Here is a 27,367-nt window from a genome sequence, read left to right on the forward strand (position 1 = left end):
TATTTCAGTTCAATAAGCAAAGTATTGCATATCTCAGTTTTACCGTCTTTCCTGTCATCATTGGACAATTACGTTTATCGTATAAATGTCAAACTTCATCAATTATGCAAAGTGGGGTATTAATATGTACATTATATGGTATAAATGTTAAGACACTGTGACAGCATGGGTTGTAAGTTCGATGAGTAATTTTTAAGACTGAAGTAAAAAATTCGATTCTGATATGCTGAATTATTCAGTGCAATGCTGAATTTGCGTGTTCATGTTGGACTTGTCAATAGAGCATTATACAGAAGAGAAGTGTCGGCTTCATCATAGTACACCTAACACAGTAAACTTCAGCAAATAAGCAGTGCATCCCTAAAGCTTATTGGATTATAGACAGAATTTGTTGTTGTAGTTTGAATTGTGGATATATTTATTGCCGAGGAGCGATTTGCTTTCATGACGAATAAACATGTTTCCGGTGATAGGTAGGTAGATTAACATGACCAGGTGTGTGTATTTATTAACCAGACGGGCTGATGATCAACTGTTCATTTCTTAATACCATACAGACATACTTATCAGCTGAACCGGACAATACAAACCACTTCAAGTGGATGCATCAAAATAAATCCCCAATTACTCAGATAGTGGTGATCGCGGACGAGTGGTATGTTTTTAACCATCTTCTGTCAACTGTGTTTGGTTACGTAGATGCAAAGCAATAGAAAGGCTTACCATATACCATTTGATATATAACAGCGATGAATTTCAGATTTGAGATAGATTTATCAACAAGACAAAACTTAGAAATAGACTTATCTGCGACATCATATATTATCTGCATATCATGACTAATGCAAAACTGAATAATAAGATAACTATTAATATAAAACAAATTCCCTTTTTTACTTAGTAATTAGATTCATATCACTGAATAATTACAGAGTAGATATGGGAGACCAAGCCCATTAACTGTACGTAGAAGCTGTTTGCTATACTTCTTAAAAGGTATTTGTGATAAAAATTACAATACTTTGACAGATTTATGACATCGATATACCGAATCACTGTGTATACGCTATTTCCAGTGATTTACAATGGCCAGGGGTATGTATATGCAAAAGAGTTTTTAAAAGACAATTAGTCTTTTACAATTTAGTATAATTATGTCATTATACAATTATATGTCATATCAATGTATTTCTTTGTCGTTATTCCCATAGATGAATTGGAAGCTGTAAAATCATAAATTAGGATATAATAAAGGGATTCACTGTTATTTCTCATTAGTTTATTGGTAGTTCGCTCGTGTGTCAGGATTACATGTAATTAGTTCAATTTACTCCATGAGTTTATCATTAGTATCTAAACAGCTAACTTACTAGAGGTTGTATTTATATGAGGAGTGGAGCGTTTCATTTTGAAAATGGAAAAATAGCACATGAAGGGACAGGGAGATAATTTGGGCAACATGACGACAGATATTAATCAAAACTAATTTTAATAAAATTACCATTTTAGTATCTGGAAACTGATTAAGCTACCTCCCTCTCGCTTCAAATCGTGATCCACATACCTTCTGTCACATTTCACATGGTAGCGTTTAAGATTATGATAACTGTTAAAGCCTGAACATAGGGTGGCGTATAATGTGGACTTGGCAGTGAGTATTCTTGATTCGTTTGTGTCTTCTTACATTGGACAATTAAAAAACTAGTTCCCTTGATTTTCAGAAATTATTGATGACACACCTTCCATGAAAACTGGAAACGGTTACTCATACTGTGTTCAAACACAAAATTTACCGCCAGTGCGGCGCCGGCGTAGTTTGTACAGGCACACTTTTCTATTGCCAACGTCATCTTGGCCAGTAGCGTATGTATCTAATTCATGTATTTCATAACAAATCATAATTACTTTAGCTGACAGATCGATTCAGTTCAACAACAATAATTTCATTTTGTAGATACGGTTCATAATGGAAGTAAAGTAACACCTGGGATTTATAAAAAAAAAAACATACAAAAGATTGAATTGCCTAATGAACTTATTTGAATGGTGATGACGTGTATGCGATCCTTCACGAAATGACCAGATGTGTCATTGTGTAGTGTCTTCAAGACGATTGAGAATGCAATACAGCCAATTAAAATGTTAGCTAATTAGCAGTTGTGATCTTTACATAGGCTAATACGTGAGTAATCAGAAAGTTAGGTTCCATTCTTGATATTTCGTTTTACAACATCACCATTGCGCGCGCGTGTGTGTCTCTCTGTGTGTGTGTGTGTGTGTGTGTGTGTGTGTGTGTGTGTGTGTGTGTGTACGTCACAGTGCGTATTCATTATGTCCCTGAAGACATACACTTTTAGGTAAGATCCTCTATTTTATTAACAACCCATCAATGAGCTACCCAGTGTATTAAACGCCCTTACAACACTGTACATGATTTAAATATTAAATGGATTCGTAAATCAAGGCTAGTCTCGAAGGGTTACTTTGTATGTATAAACGGTATGATTCGTGCACATGGCTTACACAACTCAGTACAGATGATTGCTATGTTTACAGAGTGATAGAGAGGCTTGTAAGTGATAATGGTGGAAATATACCGGTTGTAGCATTGCAATGTAGTTTTAGAATTAAGAGACAATTGAAAATTCAAAAATCTTTTACATTTGATCGATCCAATATTTAGTATGATTTCCCATGTTATATAAAGTGTTCATTGAGATGTAGAGAATAATACATTAATCAGATTAGATGATTGATGTAAAAATAGGTCTAAAATGTAGAAGTTGGTCATAAAAATGTCTCGACCATGGATACTGGTATATACGCATTCATAAGCTAGAGAGATCTTTGAGAGAGAGAACGTGAGAAATATGGTCTTGTTGGTGTACTACTGAGATGAGGTCACGTTATAGTCCATTTCAAGTAGCGGTTCGTTCGCTACGTCAGATTTCGCAAAATTAGATTCTTTTTTGACATATTATGTATAGTACACATTCTGAAAGAAGGAACTGATAGATGGTTACATTTAATCAATGACAATCAATACCGACGATATGTCGACATAGAACCCTTTTGTCAATTTAATGATGCTATAACTGAATATGTTCTACTAAATGAAAGTCGCCATTTTCATACTGCATATCATATCTGCTGCATATATTTATCTCGGAAAGCTCCCTCAGTGGTGGCTTTTAGATAAAGGTATTTTGGTGACTTTTAGTTTTTCGAACGGAAACGATACAAAGTCTTGCCAAATCAAGGCCATCACCTTTTCTTTGATCATGAATGGTATTATAGCATGCTAATTTTCTTTGAATTATATCAAAAGCAAAGAAAAGTTGTAATTGTAAGCCCCTAGATTACTAGAACATAGGATGGAAAGAGTCGAATTTCAGCAAAGACAAATATGGTTTTGGGAAGACGAAAAACCCGAACGTTCATCATATTTAAACAAAAGTTCCCCAACAACCTTTACCGCATCCATAGTATGGAGTAAGTAAGTCATGTCTGTTCCAAAAAGGGGTATTAAAATCCCTAGCAACAAAGACCACGCCCATATAGTTCAGCAATATATTTAAATACCAAAGTACTAGTAAAACGTTATGTTTACGAATCTTTGATAGACAATGAGCCTTTTTCGCGTGGTGATATATAACACTAACACCATAACAACGAAAACAACAGCAACTTGAACGACAACATATTTTCATACCATACACTTACTAGGCCTACTGATCGAAAGCGATATACACTACTAGGGACTGGCAACAAAGTACATTTGTACAGAGTGTTTTTAGAAGTTCGGGGCATGAAAAAGATTGCCCCTCCCCCATGACCTTGCTAAAAAAATTACTGCCCCTCCCCTCGTCTATCTTTGGAGTATATGAGATCAAAAATATCACTTAAAAAAATAGACACCCCCACCCCCCAAAAAAAACAAAAAAACAAAACAAAACAAAACAAAACAAACACCAAAACAAACAAACCACTATTAGCGACCCTCTCCCATAAACACCTGCCTCCCTATTGGAAGAGAATGTGTATCGAAGCATGCCCCCTTGCGGTCGGAAGATGGGATATAGCTTAAAATGAGAAATAAAGCAGAAAGAAACAGACTGAGTATATCAGTGGCAGAGCGTATCATTATGGTCGCAGTAGTATGTCGCCCTCTACAGTGTCGATACAGTTAATCTATTATCGAACACGTCAAAATTATGAACAAGTTTTTATTTTTCCATATGTAAATTTATGAGTGTGCAACGCTCAAATATGGACCGTTCCAGACTATTTATTTTGATGATGTCTGCGTATAATGAAACTCTACGAAAAAAAAATATTCTAAAATCAGTTTTAAGGTGACCAATGTCGACACATTCCCAATATCAGTTTCTTGATGAAAAAATTGTACACTGTCACCGATCTTTGCCTTTTCTCTGAAATGCACTGCTGACATGATGATTTTTGATTATTTCTGATATTCATCTGTGCCAGTTATAGGAATGGGCGTTGTTTTGGCATTCCGGTTTATGACAAATTGAATAATAAATCCTCAGTGTAACTATTCAGGATAACGCCATATGGTAGTAGCCTCCTGTGTATCTATATACACAATATCAATTTTCAAATTTTGTCCTGAGTTATGATATGAATTATTATATTAACCCTTTTTTGCACTGCTGTTATAAGCTTAGCCTACGATTTGATCATGATTTTAGTTTTTCTATAGTTGAGCAACGGGTAGCCAACGTGTGAATCTATCATGTATAATATAAACACGTCAACCATCAAATTCAAAGGTCATTAAACATATAACCCTGTACAGAGTTTTCCAGTGACTTGTTTTTTGTAATTAAATTGCCTGCGTCACAGCGAAAAAAAAATGACTAGAACATTCTTTTAAAAAGGAAGATCTGTATATTTGATTTTTTTTCTTTAAAACTTACATATTACTCGCTGAGAAATCCGAAGTTGATCGTATAACTTAAAAACACTTCATCATTTCAGATCATAAGTCTGCTATAATATTAGAACTTGTCAACATCGACCACATGATGCATGATGTATGGCGACGAGCACGACACCGAGCACTGGAGGTCACAATTAACATCCGTCATGAATAACAAACCAAGATGGCGGGCCCGGGCGATAAGAAACTGCTGCGGTCTAAAAGTGGCCTGCGGATGGTTTGCGTAAATGAGAGATTTCGAAGTCCATTTGAATTAGAAGAACCTCCTTGGATTCCGGATAATCAAGTACGTCAAAATCCACATATTTTTTTGACTGTTGTGTGAATTTTACATAAATAGTATGATGTGGCTTGAGTACAAATCTGTGAGATGTTGACAAAAAATTGCAACTGACTCGTTCCAGACACATGAACTTGCACATTCAATAACTATATGTATTACAGTTTCATTATACTCGCCCACTACTCGTTAGTGTTATGCTATAAAGTGTACAACGGTGTAAATGTCATGTGATGTAGTCTGCAGTGGGTGACCGCTCTGAGAAGTGATATTCAACTCGTGAGTAATCATCACAAATACAGTAGTCTAGATAGACAAACTCTGTTCCCTGTACACACACACACCCACATCAAGAGAGCTGGGCTTCCATGAAAAGAGATACGTGTACTTCAAGTTCCGGCAAACACTCCCACATCAAGAGAGATACTTCAGATTCCGATATATCATGTATTTTGGTCAAAAGTAGTCACGTTTTGAGGTTTGGTTACCAACTATATCTTATAAGTAATTATATGTTGGAAGCAACAGTTGACACGATCCAAACTTAAGGACGTGTTATGATGAAAACATGGGGGTGTCTGGAATGAGAATGAATGAGCACATCAGTGGTTTGGAATGGTTGTCCCCCAACAAAGTGCAAAAACAGTTTATAGTTTATTTACCAATTGATGAAATTATAAAAATCAATCTCAAGGCTTACAGTTACATGTATGATGAAGATTAATATCTAGTCTAATTGTATAGATCTTATATGCATGTCTTCAATGACTTTAAAATTGCTTTTCATAGGACTAAGATATACATGTACATCTACTTGAAAACTTGACTAGTATAGTAAGGATGCTGTGTGTGTGTGTTTTTGTATCTTTCAGTGTCACCAGTGTATGGAATGTCATACTCGATTTGATCTAATGAAGAGAAGGGTAAGTGTATTCAAAATGTAGTTTATTATGATTTATTAAGTACCATTTTCAAACATTTTTCTCGTCACCAAACATCCACAATCAGCAAATTGTAAATCTCAGTAAGTAAAAGAAGAAATCTCATTGCCTGACAACCAGCGACTTTCATTCATTTAGATACATGCACTAGTTTGTAAAGTTAGTTTGACAGTGCTTTATAGCAATTGCCAATGTGCTTGTTTTGTGGTAAAATCAACTCTTTACTCTACTTTGTGGTAGTCCTGATACATGTGAAGTAAAACTTCAAGCCAAATTGATTGATGGCTTTTTAAATTAAATCAACTGCTTTAGTTCAATATTAGCTTCATTCATCTCAGGTGATATATGAAATTACAATAACAGTGAAGAACTGAAAATATGTAAAGTTGAATAAAGTTGAGATTTGATAGCTCAAACTATGTGTACTTCCTACATTACACATGTAAACTTGAATATGAAAGGAGTAGATCAATACATGTAGACATGTTACCAGTTCCAAGATGCTTTGCATGTCTCCCCATGCAATGCTGTATGTATTTTGTATGTACAGTGGGATGGTTGTCATGTCTTTCCCTGTCATTGGTGACATTTAGTCTTTATTCTGTGAAATCACTCAGAGGTCAACATCATTTAGTGACATCATCGCACACAATTCATCTTGGAACTGGAAAATCTACCATGAATTATATCCTGCTGCTATTTCCTTGTGAAAACCCCACTTTGCTCTGACTTACATTATAAGGGTCAAACAGACAAGGCAATTGGAAAGCAGCCAAAGACGTCACTTCAGTTTCACTTCAAACTACATTTCCTGTAAATTCTAATAATCAGAAGACACTGCAGTGTATGACTATTCACAAAAAAACTTGAGATGTCTACCTTGGGGTTTATTTTTTGCGTATTGTTTTATTTCAGCATCACTGTCGACGATGTGGAAAGTGTTTTTGTAATGATTGTTGTCGAGATAGTATAGCATTGCCTAGGATGTCCTTTGTAGATCCTGTCAGAGTGTGTACCAATTGTGTTGTCATCACAAGGAAAGAGAATGAATTTTACGACAAACATCTCAAAGTGTTAATGAATGGTAGGCAGATTTTGTGTTAAAGTTATATAATCTTGTCGTCTATCATTTTGTCAAGTTATATGTAGACAATTTAAATAAACTAAGTGTATGAATAGACAGTAGATGTTGGACAGAGCTATGAAAAGGTTGGTCCTCAAAAAAGAAGAATGATCCTATCATGGAAGTATCACCCACATGATCCTATCTATTCCTTATGGTGCCATTGACAAGATAACACTCTGAGAATGTGTTATTCAAACATTGGCTTTAGACTTGTGTTGCTCATTAGGTTTAATTTTGAAAAATTATTTCACCAGATTGAAGAAATTTAGGGAGAGTTGTGTCATGAGAAATGTAGAATTGGGTAGATCCACCCTTATTGGGGGAACTTGCTACAAATGATATTGGAGAATGAAAACATCAGTATGGATAATTCACACGATTATAGAATGACCAAATATTTCTTCTTTTTTCTTGTGATATTTATAGGTGCAAATTTTCTTGTAGTAGATGACAGTATAGATGAGAATGAGAATGAAAGTTTTACATGTAAACTGACACAAGACCACAGGTAGGTTATCTAAAATGATTTTTTGACAGGCACATTTACATAAAGCAATTATATTCATATTGTTTCTTTATACTAAATGTAAAATGATGTAGAAATGTCTATCGGTGCATTTACATGACTTCAACCCCTGGCTAGGTTTTTTGTAGTATGGAACCCTAATGTGCGCATATGTGAGTCAAATTGATTGCTGTACTTAAGAAAATTCATTGTTTGAATTGGCACGGATATGATGTGTATTGTTTACCTAGAAAATATCCTTTCAATACTACAGTAAGTACTGACGTCAATTCCATTGAAATATTAAATTATTATTTTCATATATCAATTTATGGCATTTATTTGTTTACTCAGACATATTGCATTTGATGGCGGTGAAAATGCCAAGCATCCACCAGTGCAGTTAGATCTGGTAGTGTCAGCTCAGATCATGACATCTGGAGATGAAACACAAGGTACAGTACTTCATAGATTAGATGCTCATATACTATGTTATAGCCCATCATACTCAGTAAAGTAGCCATCTGATTTGAAGTGAAAATTCTAGTTGTTTACCCAAGGGAGTGATCGTAACAAAGCCTGACATTGTTATTTGATGTGTATTTGAAGCTTACATAGAATAGTAGAGTAAGAGCCATATGTTGTCAAATGTGTTGAGTTGGTAAAATCAACCTGAGCTCCCCAGGGAAATATGTTACTGACCACTCTGTAACTGAGGTTTCCAAAAAAAACTGAATGTTGGCTTTCCACACTTATGTCAGCTGGTGAAATTTTCTATACCCTGGGTGAAAATATTGATTTACTTGTGACTAGTGTTTATAGAGGAGATTACTAACAAAATGATGTTGATACAGAGAAGACAAAATGTTGAAAACAATATGTAAATTAGATGCAAACACAATTCCAGTATTTTTTTTTTTTTTGTAGTTCTGCCTCACCTGTTTCTAGATTGAAAGCATTGCCAATAATTTCCACATAGGTCAGGTTCAAGCTAAGTGGAAAAGCACTTTTGCAAAATTAGTAAAATTAAATTTACCACAAAGTTGTTGATTATAGCACAGTATACTTTAGGGGCAGTCATTGTAGTGAAATTGAGTCAAAAGTAAATTTTCAGTGTTGAGAAGTGAAAATATTGATTAGTAAAAGAACCAGCAAAGAATAAGAAAGTAAATCATGAAGGTTGATCTCCCAATGTAAGCAAAGAAACACATAAATGAATTATGTTTCTTACTATTGGCATAACATATGTATTTATGTATGTATAAATAAGGACATTAGTTTTATAAATCTGATGACAATTCATCATTGTGGTACCTTTTTTTTGAATTTTTTAATACTGTGTCACTGTTCTCAATGTATTTTGCAATCATTTTTATTGTCTATTTTCAATACATTTCCCCAATATTTTACAATATACTACATCACTCATGATGGGAAAATGTTGGTGAGTTGGTGTTATTGCAGTGTTTTGTTACTGATTATTTGTGAATATGCATATGTACATCTGCACTAGGCAATGTTGACTTCATTGTAGGCCTAATAAGTTGCCGAATTTCCATGATATATATGTTATAACAATTTACTTACAAAATGCATGTTTCTTTAGAAAGACCAAGTTTTTTTTTAATTATGAATACTGTACAATTTTTTTTCTGAATTTTTTATGTTTGTTTTTCTTTCTCCAAGTAATCCATTGTGTGTTGTGTTGACTCTGTATTTTTCCAGTGGCATGCTGTGCTGTGTTTTTCTTTTTCTTTTTTGTAACCCAAAATGCAACATTGACTAAAATTATTTGAATGACATTTAAATGCAATCAGTATACCCGATCTGTCATTAGATGTATTTTTATTGTGACTTTCATTCATTGTGTAATGTAGTTTGTAAATACACTGCATTGTGGATGGCTTGAAATTTGTCTTATTTCTCCTTTACATGTAAGTGTGATTACAACTGCTAACAGAAGTCAGATATCACTAGTTACAAGTAGTAAATGTTGCAACTATAGTGCACAGTCATCAGGAGTTTCCTTTGTAATGTAACACTATGTCTGACTGGAACTTATGCTATTATCTGTGTAGGATCTGTCGTGCCCGCAGGATTGTCAGTTAAATACAAGCAGCAAGGACAAGTTAGACAAGTCAAATTGAACGTATCTGAAAGCCACAACAAGAAGCAGAGTATGGCATGGATTGCTTCCATGCAGAAGGTGAGACATTTTGGTTGCATTCTTCACTTTTTTATGTTTGTAGTTAAGAAATTACAAGTTGAATCACGTTCCTGCTTATTGAGCCATCCGAATACAATAATATCAAAATGGAAAATATTGATGACAACTTTAAGCAAATTACATAAATTCTAAGTAAAAGACATGGCACTGAGAAGATTTAGTGTTTTATTTTGTAACTCCTAATTGTTCTCGTTCTGTCTGTTTCTGATATTAATGTGTGTGTCAGTGTATTTTTAATGTAAATATTGAATATATTTTCCTTTCTCGACATTTTGTAAGAAGAGCCTATGGCTAAACAATTATCAAGTTTAAAAAAAGTCAATAATAATAAGTATTCAAAAGAATATTGTCTGGATTTCCTGTGTACTAGTACACTAGGCAAGCATCATGTATAAGTTGATGGCTAGCTGTTTAATTAACTTATTAATTATCTTGTGCTATGCTGGCTGACTAACAGGTATTTATAAATCAAATTGAAATTGAAAAATATATGACATGTATAGTATATATGTATGATATTGTAGCATCTGACAACCGACAAGACAGAAAATCATCTTGGAATGCAAATGTTTATGAAGGCTTGTCATTAATATAAATCATTGCGTCAGTGCAATAAGGTCATAGCATATAATAACATATAAATTATATGTCAGTTATGGCCGTATTGCACTGAAATGACAAAATATGCCTTGTTTTAGTTATAATGCTGTATAGGGTTATATTACTACTCTACCCATTAAAGCAACTTATGTTTAGGTAGTGAATGTTGTTTTTCCATTCAAAGTAAGTATTTGTTATTTGTCCATTTCAGGCCATAAAACTGGTGTTTGATTCCAGAGGAGAGAGTGGAAAGTAAACACCTTTAATACAAGTCAGAAGTCTTGTGCAGAGTATGAAATATGAGAACAACATCTCTAAAAATTAACGTTATAACCTGCCCCATACCTAGGTGTCAGTAGGTTACAAGAAGTAAGCGGAGTAGTCTAGATCTCAAATCTAGTGCAATGGAGTACAAACATGTACATGATGTCTCACAGTTTTTTTCCCATATATATATATCTATATCTATATCACTACCTTTATTTTATTATCCATACATATATAGCTGTATTTTACATCTTTACAACTCATATTCTGGTGAAAGAATTGATTCAGAAGTTATAATTGTATCTTTTGTGTCTATTAAGTATTAATTTTATGTGTATTCATGAGGTTTTCCACTGTTTTGTGTTTTCAGCATTTAGATTTTATGCTGTCACGCTGCAATAAGTATGTCTATACAATATATTTGTCCGCACTGCCATTTTTTGTGTTGGAAACTCTGTTAGCCTTCTCCAAGCTCATTACGAAGATATCTGTATCAATCTCAATAACGCAGTTTCAAGTGAAATTAAAGATGTGAACATAGGGTGCAATTTTTGAAATCGAATTTAGTCATTGGCTATCTCTTTACAAAAGGGAAACTATCACTAAGTTAACAAGGCCGGGGCTTGGAATGATCATTTTTGGTCAAACTATTATGATAGTGCAGTCACTTTTGTTGTGGCAGCTCCTTTGATGCCAGAGCAATATATACAAGCATGACATGCTAAAGGGTTAGTGGGACAAAAAAGCCTGCAACTTAAATCCACATATAGATGATTTCTGAGTATTATAATAGTGATAACTTGAAACCATGCTTTTAGTTTTATTAGATGCGCATTAAGAAAAGTTCATTTGTACTGTAGCGGCCACTAGTCATTTAACACACAGTACATATAAATAAGTATTTTTAGTAATTATGATATGTTGTACTCGTGGAACTGTAAACCACAAGGTGATATTACATATATTTAAGACCAAAGATTACAAAATATGGTTCATGTTGGTGTTATACAGTAATAATAATAATAAATATAAGTTTATTTCACCAAGAATAAATGTACATGTACATGATTGGTGAGGACCAGAGAGGTAGTTCTAGTGGAACTAATCGAGTCTCTGGCCCTGAATACATACACTTGTTAAATGAAAGCAGTAAATTTTGCCATCTTATATACATTAGATATACATTAAATATATTTACAGTGTCAACAAAGACTGAAACTTACATTAGAAAGAAAAAAATAGTTGAGTGGAGGAGTGAACAAAGAACAACAATATTTAGACCAAAATTTGATGACCAAGCATACACTGCCGAATCCTTGTTAAAGTCAGCTAGTAGCATTTATGATCTTTGGAAACACTATGTGTGTATCTACAGGGGCTTGGACTTCATTCATCTGGTACAGTAGTCATTAATTTAATTTGCAAGTTCATGAAAATATGTTCTCTTGGGTAAACAAATACATAAAGTATGTACTACTAGTAGTGTAATCCAGATGTGACTAAGTCTTCAGTAAACAATATAAAGACAATGTTTGTGTACAAGTTGGCAGTAGCAGTTGACCAGACACAGTGTAGACTTTTGTAAACATTGCACCAAATAGTACCAGTTTGTCATAAAAAAAAACCAATCACATCGCAAAGATACTCATAGAGGGGAAAATTTACCAGAGGGATACAAAGTCTTCTTACAAAGAAGGCATTCTCCATCATCAAAACAGATGACAACTGTCCGTTTAATATCAATATATGCCATGTTGTTCCAGCATCCTTATTGTGCTAACAAATTTAATTGTCCCACTGTTTATAGGGCTTTCCTTGAGAATTGGACATGAAAGAATTTGACTAATCTAATTATACCATAACAGTGTTAGAGATGCTTGATGGTCACTGTGAAACAGTTTTCATGAAGTTATGTATGCTTTCCACCTGTGAAAATTACTAATTGACTTGGCCACTGTGGCTTGCATGATATAAGATAGACCATTTTATTGTTGAAGTATCTATCAAACAATATAGGTAAACCACAGCATTGCCATCTCCTTAAAAAGTATAATTACGTGGTAGGTTGATACATGTAATTTGCATTTCGCTTGTAAATCGTGATGGTGTTTCAGTATTTCAAAATAGGAGAGTGAGGGTTAGGGAGGTGGGGGTGGGGGTGAGTTATGCTAAGCAAAGGAATAAAGTATGTTCCATGGGCAAGTGTTATGGTAATCAACTGCAATACATAGGAATCTTTGCCATCATATATATATTCAACTGTGCTTTAAGTGTTGTGACATCTTGTCCCATGAGATAATATACTGCATGGCAAGCAGTTATCGTAAGAAAGAATGTGAGAATAAATGTTTGATATTCAGCATTATATTTGTGAGTACCATATGCATCTATTGTTATAATGCAATAGTATAGAGGGAGACTGCTGCAAAGCCTTCTTCGGAAACCGTGGCAAATCCTATATAACAAAAGGGGAGCAAAGTGTGTAAAAACTTTCTTGTATACCTATCTATAGTATTGTACTTATCAAAAGGGATGGGGTGGGGGGGGGGGGGACAGAAATCAGTTACCTATATCAAATGATAGCTATTATCTTGTCATCACATTTAACAACAACATTACATGCATGTATATCTATTCCTGCATGTTTCAACTTCTGGCTATTCAATAAATTAAAACTAAGGTATATGAGTAATTTGTTGAATTAATGTAAACATTACCAGTTATATTTTATCTCTATCATTTGCCTACCTGTTACAGCATTTTATTCTGCACTGGGGTCAAATGATAATGCACTTGGGGGGAAAAGGTTGGAAAATCACCTTGACAGTGTAGATTTTGTTTTCCATGACAAGGTGACAATGTTTAGCATCTTTACAACTATGTCATGTGATGTCTTTTTATGTGAAAGTCGACCTTTTCCTTTGAAATAGTTACCAGTAGCAGTCAAACTAGTACAATGTGTACAAAAGCAGTCACCAGATTTTGCTTGAATCAGTTGAGGCCTTTATGACTTTTTCTTTATTATAGTACAGGTATGTAGAATAGAAATCTGTGTTAAAGTTGTGTTTATTGTATACTATACTATATTTTATTGTAGCTTATTTTAATATAGGTAAGTAGAGGCTTTGGTTTGGATGGCTGTATGCTGACATAGTTGATCATCATTGCTTCCATAGTCAACAGGCAGATGCAGTTGTGTAAACATATTTTATTGTTGATTTCGTCTTATAGTTGTCCTTATGTTTATTATCTTCTTGGTTGATTTCGTGTATTTAATAACGACAAGACATAACGTCTGTGAAAATCGGATATGATATACATGGAAAGCATATGTATGGAATATATGCATGTATGCTACTATTAGTGAAAGAAAAAAGTCTAAATACTTGTGTGTTTCTGAGTCTTTCCAGTAGCATAAGTTATTGATACTGAGAAAGTACAGTGTAGGTGCAAATCAAAGTCTAAAAGGAAAGAAGGAGATATTATTTTAAGCTAAGCATTACCTTGAGAGTGGAAAGTATTTTCTTGGTGCAACAAATCTTGTCATTCATATCATATGGCAGCCAACACACTCAATTTTGTGTAACAAGTCTTTATTTTTGTGTGTGCTATTTTAGTCAATTAAAAATGTGTATTTCACATTTCTTTTGAAATTTTGGTCACACTATTCTGTGGCCAGAAAAAATTACTTATGATGAAAAAATTGCAGAAAATATGTTTGGTGAGAGGCAAAACATAGAGTTTAATATTACCAAAGACAACAACACTTGCCATTCAGCCACAATATGTCAAAATGAAATGTTTTTCTTTAAAGTGTGCTACATTGATATAATGATTAAACAGTTTCCTCATGTTTGCACAAGTGCAAATAGTTCAAAGTGGCAATAGACAGAAGTGCATACCCTTTAGTTTCTTTTGTTGTGATAGCCATTTAATAGAGTGAGTGGTGCAGTCAGTTATATTTACATACACATATATATAGAATTTCATTCTGAAATAAACAATGGTGATATTAGTGATTTCTAAAAGCAGTTTAAAAACCAACTGCCGAGTACGAAGTTTAGCACAAAGTTTATTATTTGTAACAGTGTCATTGTTTTCCTACAGTGTGATGGAAACGTCTTGCCAATAACATTTATTTGAGGCTTTAGAGTTTATATACCTGTTTGTCAGTTAAGCCAACAGCTGACTGAATTGAATATTGGTTATATTTGATGCAGTATACTGCAATGCTTCCATATTGACAGATTGTGCTGCTGCTGTGTGTGTGTGAACCCTAGGAGAGGTGCAAATTACCAAAGGCCAAGCTTTCGTGGTTATTTTTCTGACATTCGCTTGTGACTTTGTTGAAGTTTCCACATGTTTATTAAACTAATTATATTAAGAATTATAAGACATATTATATGATATTGTATTTTTCCCCTTAAATTTAAATAACAATTTAGTCATAAAGATACTATTATTGTTTCAAACATTGTGCCTGTGTTTTGTCTTTATATTGTGTGACCATCAGTGTAAACAGCTGTACATATTTCCAGACAATAGCAGGTGAATTTGTCATGTTCATATATGTTTCTTGGTACATATCATTGTCCAAATCGGATTATCTGTAAGGTATTCCACGATATGACACTTTTTAGTCCCAACCGGACAAAGTCCGGACGGGACTTATGGATTGGGTTCTGTCTGTCGGTCCTTTTCTTGGAGATGCCTGGACCGATTATTTTCAAACTAAGGCATACATATGCACGTCAATTTGTTTCATGATACGATCCAATATGGCCGCCTAGCAGCCATTTTGTTTGCGAATTTTCCCTGTCCAAAGCCATAACTCAGACATGCTTGAACAGATCTCATTCAAAGTTGGTATTAGGACAATGTTCTATGACATACATGTGCATATTCATTGTTGTCATGATACAATCCAATATGGCTTCCTGGCAGCCATTTTGTTTGCGAATTTTCCATGTACAAAGCCATAACTCAGACATGCTTGTGCCATGTCCAACGAGCAGACACAACATATCTAAGTCTGTTTGATTTAGGTTCACAAGTGTTGTTGCGTGATCAGAGTAGTGATATCAAAAACAACCATACGAGGCCAAACAACATTAACCAGGATTGAAAATGACAACATAAACTGCCAGTTCCTTAAAACCCAATCATAGCGGGGACTATGTCATTTTCGATGACTTGTTCAGTAACTTTTTAAATCTGTTAAAAACTATTTCGTGGATAAAGAGGTTAAATTGCACACATGAAATTTTCAGCTAATTAGTTTTTTGAATAATGTATATATTTTGATCTCTATATCCGTATCTAAAATTAATCTTGCATTCACTTCATCCTCATAATAGGTAACTGGCAATATTTGGCTCAGTAATAAACATGACGAGTCTCTGAGTGCACTGTTTCAGGAAATAACTATAATTCATGGAGAGCAATTTCCTTGGCAAAAACAGTATGCACGTTATTTCATCACTCAACATATCAGGGAACTTGAATACAATATAGCTCACTGTATATCAATCTATGTGTGTCTAAGGATGACCATTTGTCGTCTGTTTGTACATTAACCAAGAAGTAGGCTCATTGAAACCTTGATGTTCAATAATAAGCCGTTCTCTATAAACATATTTATACGTTGCATTTAGAGTGAGTGAAATTGTTCTAAATTCGACTTTAAACTACATTCTTGGGGGGGGGGGGGGGGGGGTATAGGGGAATATTTTCCAATACCCTCTCATCAGCCCTCCTCACTCTTTTGTAAATGCAACCTTTCAGATTATAAATACACATATTTCATACTGAAACAACATACTTTACTACATTACGACATCTAGGAATACAAATAAATATTTGACTATCACTCGATACTGTTATGTTATGATATTTTGAAATAACAACTGCAGTACACCAATAACAACAGTCGCCAAGATCTCATGTAGGAAAGAATGATTTTAATGGTAATTTTACAATCTATGCTCATAGTCCACCTGGATTGACATGTAGTAACGATGATAAATGTTGAGATGAAAATGACTCTTATAACATAGAGTCATGTTAACAGTCGTTGATTCACTTACTGTGAACTATTTGCTATGAAATATATGTATACCAATGCCCACAAACATTGCTCTACTGGGAGTTTGTACTCAGTCCTGGGTAAAGGAAAACAGAATATTAAGCCAATCTATGAAAATCTTATAAAAATTTCTTCTTCATATCATATATCTTTTCCAAATCTCCCAAATTTCTAATCACTTTTCTGGAAACTTTAAGAGGACACTCACAAGTTCCTGCAAAATTCGGGTTTGAGACTAATTCTTCAATGGAGACTTGTGAAGGAGAGAAATTGGTGAAACACATTCTGAAACTTAATATAAACTAAATATATGTACGTTTATGTCCATATATTGAATAAAATTCACTTGTTTTGCTCTTGACTGTAGAAATAGCTAAATGTTTTATAATATCCTGAAGTAATCATGTCATATAATTGACATAATTCAATTTCCGTAAAGAACTGCAAATTATAGGAAAAATTGATGGGTACATACGGTCTATATTGTAATTATCTTGTTTTACACTCATTAATAGGTCAACAGATAATCAGTATAATAAGAGAATGTGCCTAATTATGAAATCCGAAACACTATTACTGGAAAAGACAATTATTTGCAACCAACTATAGATTACCAGAAATTGCCAACATGGACAAGAATTTTCATTTTCACATTTCCACACAATTGCTCGATTTTTTCATAGTTTGGTTCAAAGGAGAACGGTGCAATTAACATTTAGTAGTCTTTTCTGGAACACATCATCGTATATTAGTTGATGATCTCGAAATTCATTGACTTCATTTGCTTTTCATGTATTTATGTATACAACAAAATTATATTAGTTTCTTTTATAAAATGCTTTTAGTTCTACTGATCTTCGCCCCAAAACTTTTATTTCTTGTATACACAAACATTATTATTGGTGTCCATATCACTTTTACTGAATGGCAGCCATGTTTGTTGTTAAAACCATTATTTACTGCATAACTCTTAAAAATGAATGTAATACACAGAGACTCCATTTAAGTGTCTACCTCATATTATCGGATAGAAACCTTCTTTTTAGACCTTGACCTTCAAGGCCACTTGTCAAAATTTAGCCAATTCCTGACTATCACAGTCACATTGTAGTATTTACATATTGCCAATTTCTTTTATTTACTTTGTTTAAGTAATATTGAAGAAAGGAAGTATACACAAACATTATTTTTGGTGCTCATGTAATATTTACTGAATGGCAGCCATATTTGTATCAAACAATCACCATATTACTGCATAACTGAACAATTTCAATGCATAGACTCTATTCAGATGTCTAACCCCATATAATCACAACCAAGCTTTCGTGTATTAGTGACCTTTAACCTTGACTTTGATGTACCGGATACACCATCCAAATTTAGCTGTTGCTTACATATTTCAGACAATTTGTAGCAATTATGTGTCGCTAATGTCTTTTAGATCATGTCTGTAGATAATGCAGAACCAGATAAACATACACATGTATTATTCTTGGCACTCATATAACTTTTGACACAATGTCAGCCATATTTGTAGTGAACAATCTGATTTACCACATAACTCAAAAAGCGTTAATACATAGAGACTACATTCAAGTGTCTACCCCCATATTGCCAGGTTTGAACTTTCGTTTTAAACATTGACCTTTGGCCTTGACTCTAATCTTCAAGTTCAATTATCGAAATTCAGCAATTTTCTGCATTGTCAGACACTTTGCAATATTTATTTGTTGTCACCACTTTCTATTAAATCATGTCTCCATTCAGTCACATAGATGTAAGCTATTTGGTAAACTATTTGTGTGTCTTCCATGATGACACTTTAATAAAATTAACAATAACTGCCAATAATTTGATATTTAGAACATTTTATCCAGAGATACAATCAACAGAATTGTATTGATGATAGAATACGCTTTCATACATGTATCATGTTGACTTTTAAGGAAAGACAGAAATTCTGTGCTTGTCCCATTTCATTCTTTCGAACCTTCAAGGGAATTCGAATAAATGCACTTTTTTTATATAAAATGTATCTAAAAGTCTGCCGGTACTTCAGGAAGATTCTCTGATGAAAAAAAATATGGAGAAAAGGATTATTTATTATATATTAGACATATATAAGACATTATTCAACAAATCAGATGTGAATTCCCTTTCACTTACAACGTATAGTCGAACAGTTGTAATGTAATAGTTAACATAATTAACATATACAAATTAATCCTGTTGTGGTGGACATATATACGGAGTAGGATGCAAATCGAAGAGACATGATGCAAATTGCTGTTCTCTGTACAGTCTGAACAAATCATGCTCACAGAATCATCACAAATACATGCCCACTTAAAATCACAACATTTTATAATCTATCATTGCAAAACAATACATAAAGAAGTGTTACATACTCATGTACTCTATCTCCAGAGCGAGCTCATCCAAATTACAGTAGCAGGTTCCATCACTACGACATATGTCTTCCAACCAAACACAGCCATCCGGATGTTCAGCACATTTGATTGAGTAACCATCACACCCTATAAAGAAAATACCCATTTCCGTGAGCCCTGTTATTCAAACATTTATTGTATACATGTTCACAGACATACGGAATCACAGACAGACAGACAGACAGACAGACAGACAGACACACAGACTGACACACACACATCACTAAAACATAACCTTTTCTTACAGAAGGTACTAAGGGTATTAATTTAAGGATTGCGATTATACAATTCATGCCTTACATTCACAAATAAACCCAATCGTGTTTTCAGTATAAAGTTATCGTTCCAATCATACCCATCACATGCAAGTAGATACGATAAATAAGATTGGTGAGGTATTATTAGACTTACACTCAAGATTCATCGCGGCACCTGTGTTCATAAGTACTGACATCAGCTGTTCTATTGGTAGTCCAATACTTGGGATGCCTGAGTATAAAGTCATACTTTGTTATTATTATTATTATTAGTAGTAGTAGTAGTAGTAGTAGTAGTAGTAGTAGTAGTATTATAGACTTTAATTCGGACAACAACGTCCATATAAATATATGTTACAGAAAAGCTACATGACTGATGTTCTTAAACATAACCTTTTCTTACAGAAGGTACTAAGGCTGTTATATATAGATAATGGTGTGGATTATGCTTGCCGATCTATCAGGCAGATAAACTTGATATGGAAATGTGTAAAAGGCAGGCTTTTAAAATGAATTGCATTGCCATCGAGGAATATATCAAAATCGCAGTTCCGGTGCTCTTATTGAGATAAATCTTTGATATTGCATTATGTAATGCATAAGAAGACATCTTACCTCCTTCATCGAGAACATACTCGATAAATTCCTTCATGTAACAGAAATTGAAATAATCTTCACCTTCCCCGCAACGACTTGTACAAACTTTGTCCAAACAGTCAGCCAACGGATCACATTCTGGGAGTATATCGTGGCAAGTACCATAAGGCTGGCCATCTGGTGTTCCAGCAAACAGTGCGGCACAGGTGACACCAAATCCTCCTCCATCTACTGAACAAACTAGTATAAAGGAATAGTACGAAATATCCCATCATTAACCGTAGTAGTTATTAATTACATAATGTAGAAATTTGAAAAAAAAGTATATAAAAGAAACAATGTAATATTAGTAATAAAATTAATAATAGTAAGTATTACGTATACCCTCCCTGAAAACGAATTTGTAAAATCTGACCCCATCCCACTTGTAAATTTGAAGTCCATTTATTACAGTACGTGTGCAATGTACTATACATGTATGTACACGTTAGGGAAGTACCCATGTCGTCTGATGTACTGTGATGTGTCGGACCTCAGCAGGAGAGACTGAAATAACAACTTTCGACGCGTATAAAGTTGGCGTCAGATTCAGATTCAGATTCAGGTAGCGTTATGAACGTTATATTGAGTGTCAGATGGCCACTGATCCGAAGACACCGGGCGGACTCAAACCTGAAATAATACCGTTGAGACTACAGGGAAGGATTCTGCTTCACTGCCGTCGGGTATATTCGGATCTGAGGCTAAAGTAATGTGTTCAGTTCCTGAACACATGTTAAAACACTTAATTGTAACAGATTTTGAACGCAGTAGTGTTCAATATAAATACTAGAACGCATGTGTTCAGATTTAGAACACAGTGTTTTTATTTTGAACGCATAACATATGTTCAAAATCGTATAAACCAAAACACTATTGACGCATCAGAACACTGTAACAGTTTTTGAACACAAAGTAAGTGTTCAGAACAAGCAAATAGAACACATGCATTCTAGATCTGAACACTAGTGTTTTATGTTTGGACACACACGAAGCTAAACTGAACACATGGGACGCGTCCGAAGCGTCAAAATCTTTAGAGTGTATCTGACGCTCAATATGACGCTACCTGAATCTGAATCTAACGCCAACTTTATACTCGTCAACTTTCGTTCAGTCCCCTTCCCTGTGTGATTGTTTGTAGTCTAATTGTTATAGAGCAGTTTCAAAAGGTCCTGAGGAACTTTTTAGCGACTTTGAATTTGCAGAAGTGTTCTAACGTTATGAACACCTATAATATGACATAGATAATCACTTCAAGAACCATGTTTATAACTTACTTGGCAAATCCAGTACTTCATAAAGTTCATAATCTCCAACACCAATGTATGGAACCTAATTTTTTGCAAAATAATGAAATAAGTAAAAATGTTGAATTTTCCTTGACGTTATTTCAAACATTGGAGAAGATTATTCGTAAAATTCTGTCAGTTTGTTTGTTTGTTTGTTTGTTTGTGTGTGTGTGTGTGTGTGTGTGTGTGTGTGTGTGTGTGTGTGTGTGATTAGCTCTCTAGCTAACTTTAAAAAAATCACTGTAATAATGTAGCATGCACATAACAATATAGTACATAAGATGATCAGGATTTCGAACTAAAACAGTAGATTTTAGACATTTTTGTTGACTATGCCACTTTTATCTGTGAATTGGAATATATTATACTGTTGAATGGAAATCATTATTATTGTTCATGTGACTGCATCAAAATCATTTCGAAATACAAAATAAGATTTAGCTGTTTTTTTCATAAGCAATGGTAAAAGAGGGATCAAATACACTCACGTCTCTGCCGTAAGAAGTATTAGTACATAACAAGAATAGCACGGTAACCATAAATGTTGTTCTGTACATCATTATCTTCATCTTGAGTTTGTCCAACGAGGTAAGGGAGCAGTTAAGAGTAAAAGGCTACTAAAACTTCAATATCTGCGCACGGAATTCCCCAACTGTAATAAATAGAGCTTTTATATAGCACTCTTGCCAATTTGACCTCTGACTCATGTCATTTAATATGTTTAATCATTTGTAATATCCGAAACCATGTACAAGTACACCTTTATCTTGTTTCTAATTTCCGATCAAGTAGATAACTGCTGATGGTATACTTAGCAACGATCTCCATTTACACTCATCAAAAAGATACGAGGTGTCATTATAAGAAGCCAAAATTCTGGGTACCTCATATGTCTTTCACAAGAAACCATCCCACCCATTCCCCAATGCACTTAACACTTATTACTATTCGGAAGTTGTATGGTTATTTGCAACAAAGTTATCACAAATGTATCATTTTTTTTAATTTTCACTTCTGGGTCAGGTAGTATATTTCTTTTCTTATGATTACTCAGAGAAATGCTGATTAATTGGAAATACAACAGAAATAATGTGGCGAACGGCCTTAATTTTTGTTCAGACCACCGGTCATTTCATATAGCATGGACGCCTATAATTCCAAAGCTTAAGATATGTTTTCTTATTAATTCATGACTGTCCCAAGGTCATCAGGTTGGGTCGTAATGTGAAAGAACCTTCACTAATTACGGGGGGGGGGACTTTTTTACAAATCGATTCTCAGGGATGGGCCATATTCTAGAAAATGGTTATGGGGGTGGGTCACATTTTACTTTTGACTAACTATGCCGTCTAAGTTAACATTATTTTGTGATTTTGGCATCCCATCGCTATCACCGGTTCTGCATCCCACTGCTGCGAAATCAGATAGGATCCATGGGACATTATGTTACCTTAAAGGGCCTTATGTTTAGTATCCTTGTAACCATGGTAATGAACAGCCCAAATTTACCTTAAATTATGACTCTATGCATACACTGTATGCAAACTCAATGAAATATAGCCGGTATGTGCACACTTAGTTACTAAATTAATATTAATTTCACTGTTGACACTGTGCTTTGCATTGTTAATAGCTATTGATATGATGTGCTCAAAACATGTTTCACTTTTACTGTAGCATCCATGTAACCATGGAAATGAACAGCTCAAATGCACACACACACACACACACACACACACACACACACACACACACACACACACACACACACACACACACTGTATGCAAACTCCATGCAATATAGCCGGCAGCCTTTTGTTGCACAGTTGCGTTGCCATTTCTCATACGAGTGTCTGTGGTCGCGGTGAACGAAATAATTATGCAAAGGCCTTGTTGTTGGAACACTTGTATGTGTTCATTGGTAACAAACGATTTTGAAGCCTTCAGTATTTACAAGGAGGGAGTGGGGGCGGGGGCGGGATCACTCGGGGAGGACGATATTTTAGAAAATGGGACTAGGAGGAGGGTCACTTTTACTTTAACTCATTGTATTGCCTAACATTCCATTATTTTGTTATTTTGTCATTCCATCGCCGCCACCGGTTAGGGTTAGGGTTAGGTACCCATGATATCAGTCTTTATCAATCAAATTGCCGCTGACGATCAAGGTAATGAATTAGTTGTCGGTTGTGGTGTGAGGAGAGTGGTGGGTCTTACAGGTGTAAAACGGGAACAGTTGGGTACGATACTACAGATTATGTTGTGGAGATCATGACCTCGGTCCCAACAATGTCGGGAGTGTGCTCATGTCAATCTATTCGTTGGGAGTTGTGGCTTTCAGCTCATTTAATGCGATCCAAACACATATATTTATTAATGCAATGCCTTCAAATACATCCATATGGCAGTAATTGTGGGAAATACCTAATGCCTTTAAAGCGTTTAACATTGGTGGCAGTGGGGGGGGGGATTAAATCCTTACCAATGAGTCCGGGACTTGTATCCTTTTACATCTCTGACAGAATTTTAACCAACATTTTGAACTACTTTAATAGGGGGGGGGTCATGTTTTAGAGAAAGAAATTTGAGGGAAGGCCACTTTTTAGCACGATGGCATTGGGGGAGGGTCACATTTTATGCAACAGCCCGAGCCAAATTTTCTCCGGTCCTCCCACCATTGTAATTACTGAAAGCTCCCTAAAACCTTGATGATTGTTCTGGTATTCTAACATTCATACATATACTAGTAATCACTAATAGCATTTACTACTATATCGTGTCATTTAACCTCTAGGTGACGTCACGACAATTGGATTTCAACCAGCTAGATATCAGTGAATGAATGTTGAACATGATATATCTGGTATATGAGATTCTATGACTTTTAATGAAGGGTGGCTGACAACTTGGTGGTATAATGTCATTCATGCAGGATAAGCACTCCTCCATCTATCTGACAACTATAGTAACATCATACTGGTAGAATATGTATACATGCTTCCATGACAATACATGGTTGTCATGCACCACTTGTACTCACAGAACAATGCCACCCTTGAAACTGTAGCTCTCCTTAATGTAGAGGACATCATAATGTTTGATGAACACGTCCTCAAACTAAAATGTGTTCGACAATTGCAAATATATAAATCTACAATAAACAATGTGACGTGCGCTTTGATCAATTACCATAATCCAGGTATATGAGAAATGCATTACATGTTGTACAAATAATGAAATAAAGGTATCATAATAGTACAGCCTTTCTTATTTCTAATAATAAATTATTACCAGATTTAAACTAAATGCCTTCCGTAAGGATTTATGCAAGAAATTTAGCTCTATATCTGTGATCCGTCAAGTCCAAGAAAAAAGTTAGTTGTCAAAAATGTTGTTCAAATGCCGCCACGCCTCCTATTCTCAGCACAGGAAAGCTTGCCATCCTCTACTTCACTCGGCTTTCGTGATCCCCTACATACCCGGGATATGGCATGTGCGTGTTGAACTTCCTTCTGTCCCACCACGAGTTTACACATTCTCAAGATTTTGTTGAGTCACCATTATTGATACATTGTCGCGAAATTTTCTTCGTAGGCTAGGCGAGGCTTGGTCTATATTCCATATTTCTGGTGAGTTTGAATCACTTAAATACCCTGCTTCGGGTGCCTTTTTTCTCGTGTTTGTGCAGCCAATACAGAGTGCAGATCCAAGGGAAACACAACATAAGGTTGGCACGAAACCCCTGAAAAGAGAGTCTTTCTCAGTAGTGTATGTAGAGCAGCCACGAGTATAAAGTTGGCGTCAGATTCAGATTCGGATCTGAGGCCATCTGATGCTCAACATAACGTTCATAAGATAATGCTATCTGAATCTGAATCTGAATCTGACGCCAACTTTATACTTGTTCGATCGATTAATTACTCAAATTGGTCATTAATATTCCTCGGATTATTACCGAAACCTAATCAGTTCTTGCCATTACCCTACGAAACATTTTCGTTTGAATTGATGCAGCAGTTTTTTCAGAAATGGTGACACACACACACACACACACACACGCGCGCGCGCGCGCACAGACACACAGACTTCATCAGTATATTATAACCTTCCTTACGGAAGGTAAAAATTTGAATTTGAACAATCGTCAAGGCAAGATAAACATCTAACATTTCCCACTAACAGACAAATAACAAAAATTACACACAGAGTTGATTTAAACATTCCACAGGAAGAGCAATATAGCACCCAGTTTCCATTTGAGTTCTATATGATCACCACACTGACGACAATAACAGACGACAATTGCTGATTGAGATATACATACACTTTTAATCTATAAAGTGAGACAAATTAACAGAACTATTGTGAAAAATTCACTGAAATATATAAAATGCAGATTTAAGGAAAGATTCCTCATTTTGAGAATAACATATATATCCCCCATGATTATATCCTCAGTAGACCCTTCACCAGAATACGAATACCCCTGTTTACTCAAAGGATAATGAAGGGGGATTTAAGACTCTCCTGTCAATACCCTCCTTTAGTCAAAACATGATTCGGGTTCGGGTTCAGGGTTAAAGGATGACTGGAGAATCTCTGAATATGCAAATGATCAATCAGCTCCATCTAATGATCCAACAAGCGCTTCTGAAATAGATATAAAGGAAAGTACAATTATCTTCAGTCTTTACAATACATTGAATGTATACACACTTTATGGTTCTTTGTAATATTTGTCTCCCTCCCCATACAAACTGTACTGAATTAATATATTCGGAGTAAGAACTCACACTTTCTATTCAAACTGACAAACACATCAAAAAAACATGATTGCCATATCTGAAATTTAATCTACTCGTTAGTAGCTATTGCTACAGGAAATTAAGTAGGCCTGGTCTCTTAACCACCAAGGAAATTATTTACTCATAATATGGAACTTTTTTCTCTATATCCGTATCCATGATTAATTTTATTTGAACAAAGATATCAGATTCGTCATTTATACTACTGTACCACTATTAAGTTGAGGGTATGAAAAAGAATATATTTTCCTACATCAAACACAGGGGTTATTACTTGAAGTTATTATGGTCTGAGATCCTGAATTAGTTCCTCAAATACAACAGTTTCTGTACCATTGCAATGGGTACAACGTATAGCAAAATATGCCTTCTGTCGTTCTGTATGCCCATTGAAGTTAAGAGCTACACCCTGAGTTCCCAAACACCATTATTGGAATTCTTACAATGAGCTCCGTGTGTCTCTGATACTTAATTTGTCTGACAAGCAATGTCCGATTTCAATCAAAGTCAACACAAAGGTGACATCACATTATGCGACAAATGCAAGTCACTTTGTCAGGCGATCGACAAATGCAATATATATATATATATATATATATATATATATATATATATATATATATCAGGCATTGCCAAATCTGAAATGTATAAGCTAATCACAATTAAAATAGAATTGTTACATATGTTACATACTAAGAAAATCTATCCTTTTAGCAATGAAGCCCAAATCACAATAGCAGTCTTTGTATCCGGCATTGGGACATACGTCTTCAAACCAAACACAGCCGTCGGGATGCTCATCGCATTTGATTGAATATCCACCACCACACCCTTTAAAAAAAGAAGAGAAAGGGTTCATACTTTGAGATGTTATATTTCCATCAGTAAATGAGTACAAACACTGCTTGAATCTTCGACTAGTTTCGCACC

General features: G+C 34.8%; 3 protein-coding genes across 5 annotated transcripts in view; 1 reads left to right on the forward strand and 2 right to left on the reverse strand.

Annotated features, from left to right (window-relative positions):
• Window positions 1-4,967: 4,967 nt before the first annotated feature.
• On the forward strand, window positions 4,968-13,044 carry LOC144447881 (zinc finger FYVE domain-containing protein 21-like). 3 transcript variants are annotated; one of them, XM_078138002.1, is made up of 7 exons: window positions 4,968-5,252; window positions 6,119-6,169; window positions 7,103-7,271; window positions 7,740-7,821; window positions 8,173-8,273; window positions 9,897-10,024; window positions 10,857-13,044. In XM_078138002.1, the coding sequence occupies exons 1-7, from the start codon at window positions 5,130-5,132 to the stop codon at window positions 10,899-10,901; spliced, it is 699 nt and encodes a 232-aa protein (XP_077994128.1). In that variant the 5' UTR covers window positions 4,968-5,129; the 3' UTR covers window positions 10,902-13,044. The 3 variants fall into 3 exon arrangements, with proteins under 3 accessions (XP_077994128.1, XP_077994130.1, XP_077994131.1); XM_078138004.1 differs by having other exon boundaries at window positions 9,915-10,024; XM_078138005.1 differs by lacking the exon at window positions 4,968-5,252 and adding an exon at window positions 5,661-5,724.
• A 5,834-nt stretch (window positions 13,045-18,878) lies between these two features.
• On the reverse strand, window positions 18,879-22,261 carry LOC144453767 (uncharacterized). The gene is made up of 6 exons (XM_078145117.1): window positions 22,121-22,261; window positions 21,621-21,675; window positions 20,320-20,541; window positions 19,859-19,936; window positions 19,406-19,534; window positions 18,879-19,065 (listed from the first exon to the last, which is right to left on the reverse strand). The coding sequence occupies exons 1-6, from the start codon at window positions 22,199-22,201 to the stop codon at window positions 19,034-19,036; spliced, it is 597 nt and encodes a 198-aa protein (XP_078001243.1). The 5' UTR covers window positions 22,202-22,261; the 3' UTR covers window positions 18,879-19,033.
• Window positions 22,262-26,014: 3,753 nt separating this feature from the next.
• Window positions 26,015-27,367, reverse strand: part of LOC144453770 (uncharacterized) — a 4,902-nt gene continuing 3,549 nt past the window's right edge. Inside the window, exons 4-5 of the mRNA XM_078145120.1 lie at window positions 27,131-27,268; window positions 26,015-26,282 (exon numbers count right to left, since the gene is read on the reverse strand). Coding sequence (XP_078001246.1) covers window positions 26,248-26,282; window positions 27,131-27,268 — 173 coding nt within the window. The 3' untranslated portion in view covers window positions 26,015-26,247. The remainder of the gene's footprint in view (window positions 26,283-27,130; window positions 27,269-27,367) is intronic.

Source organism: Glandiceps talaboti, chromosome 2 (genome assembly GCF_964340395.1).
Source record: "Glandiceps talaboti chromosome 2, keGlaTala1.1, whole genome shotgun sequence".
Lineage (NCBI taxonomy): Eukaryota > Metazoa > Hemichordata > Enteropneusta > Spengelidae > Glandiceps > Glandiceps talaboti.

Coding starts and splice junctions, on each gene's coding strand:
- LOC144447881 (XM_078138002.1), top strand. CDS start 5,130: ATGGCGGGCCCGGGCGATAAGAAACTGCTGCGGTCTAAAAGTGGCCTG. Junction 7,822..8,172: donor AAACTGACACAAGACCACAG/GTAGGTTATCTA, acceptor TTGTTTACTCAG/ACATATTGCATTTGATGGCG. Junction 10,025..10,856: donor GGATTGCTTCCATGCAGAAG/GTGAGACATTTT, acceptor TGTCCATTTCAG/GCCATAAAACTGGTGTTTGA.
- LOC144453767 (XM_078145117.1), bottom strand. CDS start 22,201: ATGAAGATAATGATGTACAGAACAACATTTATGGTTACCGTGCTATTC. Junction 21,676..22,120: donor ATACTTCTTACGGCAGAGAC/GTGAGTGTATTT, acceptor GCAAAAAATTAG/GTTCCATACATTGGTGTTGG. Junction 20,542..21,620: donor TGAAGTACTGGATTTGCCAA/GTAAGTTATAAA, acceptor CCTTTATACTAG/TTTGTTCAGTAGATGGAGGA.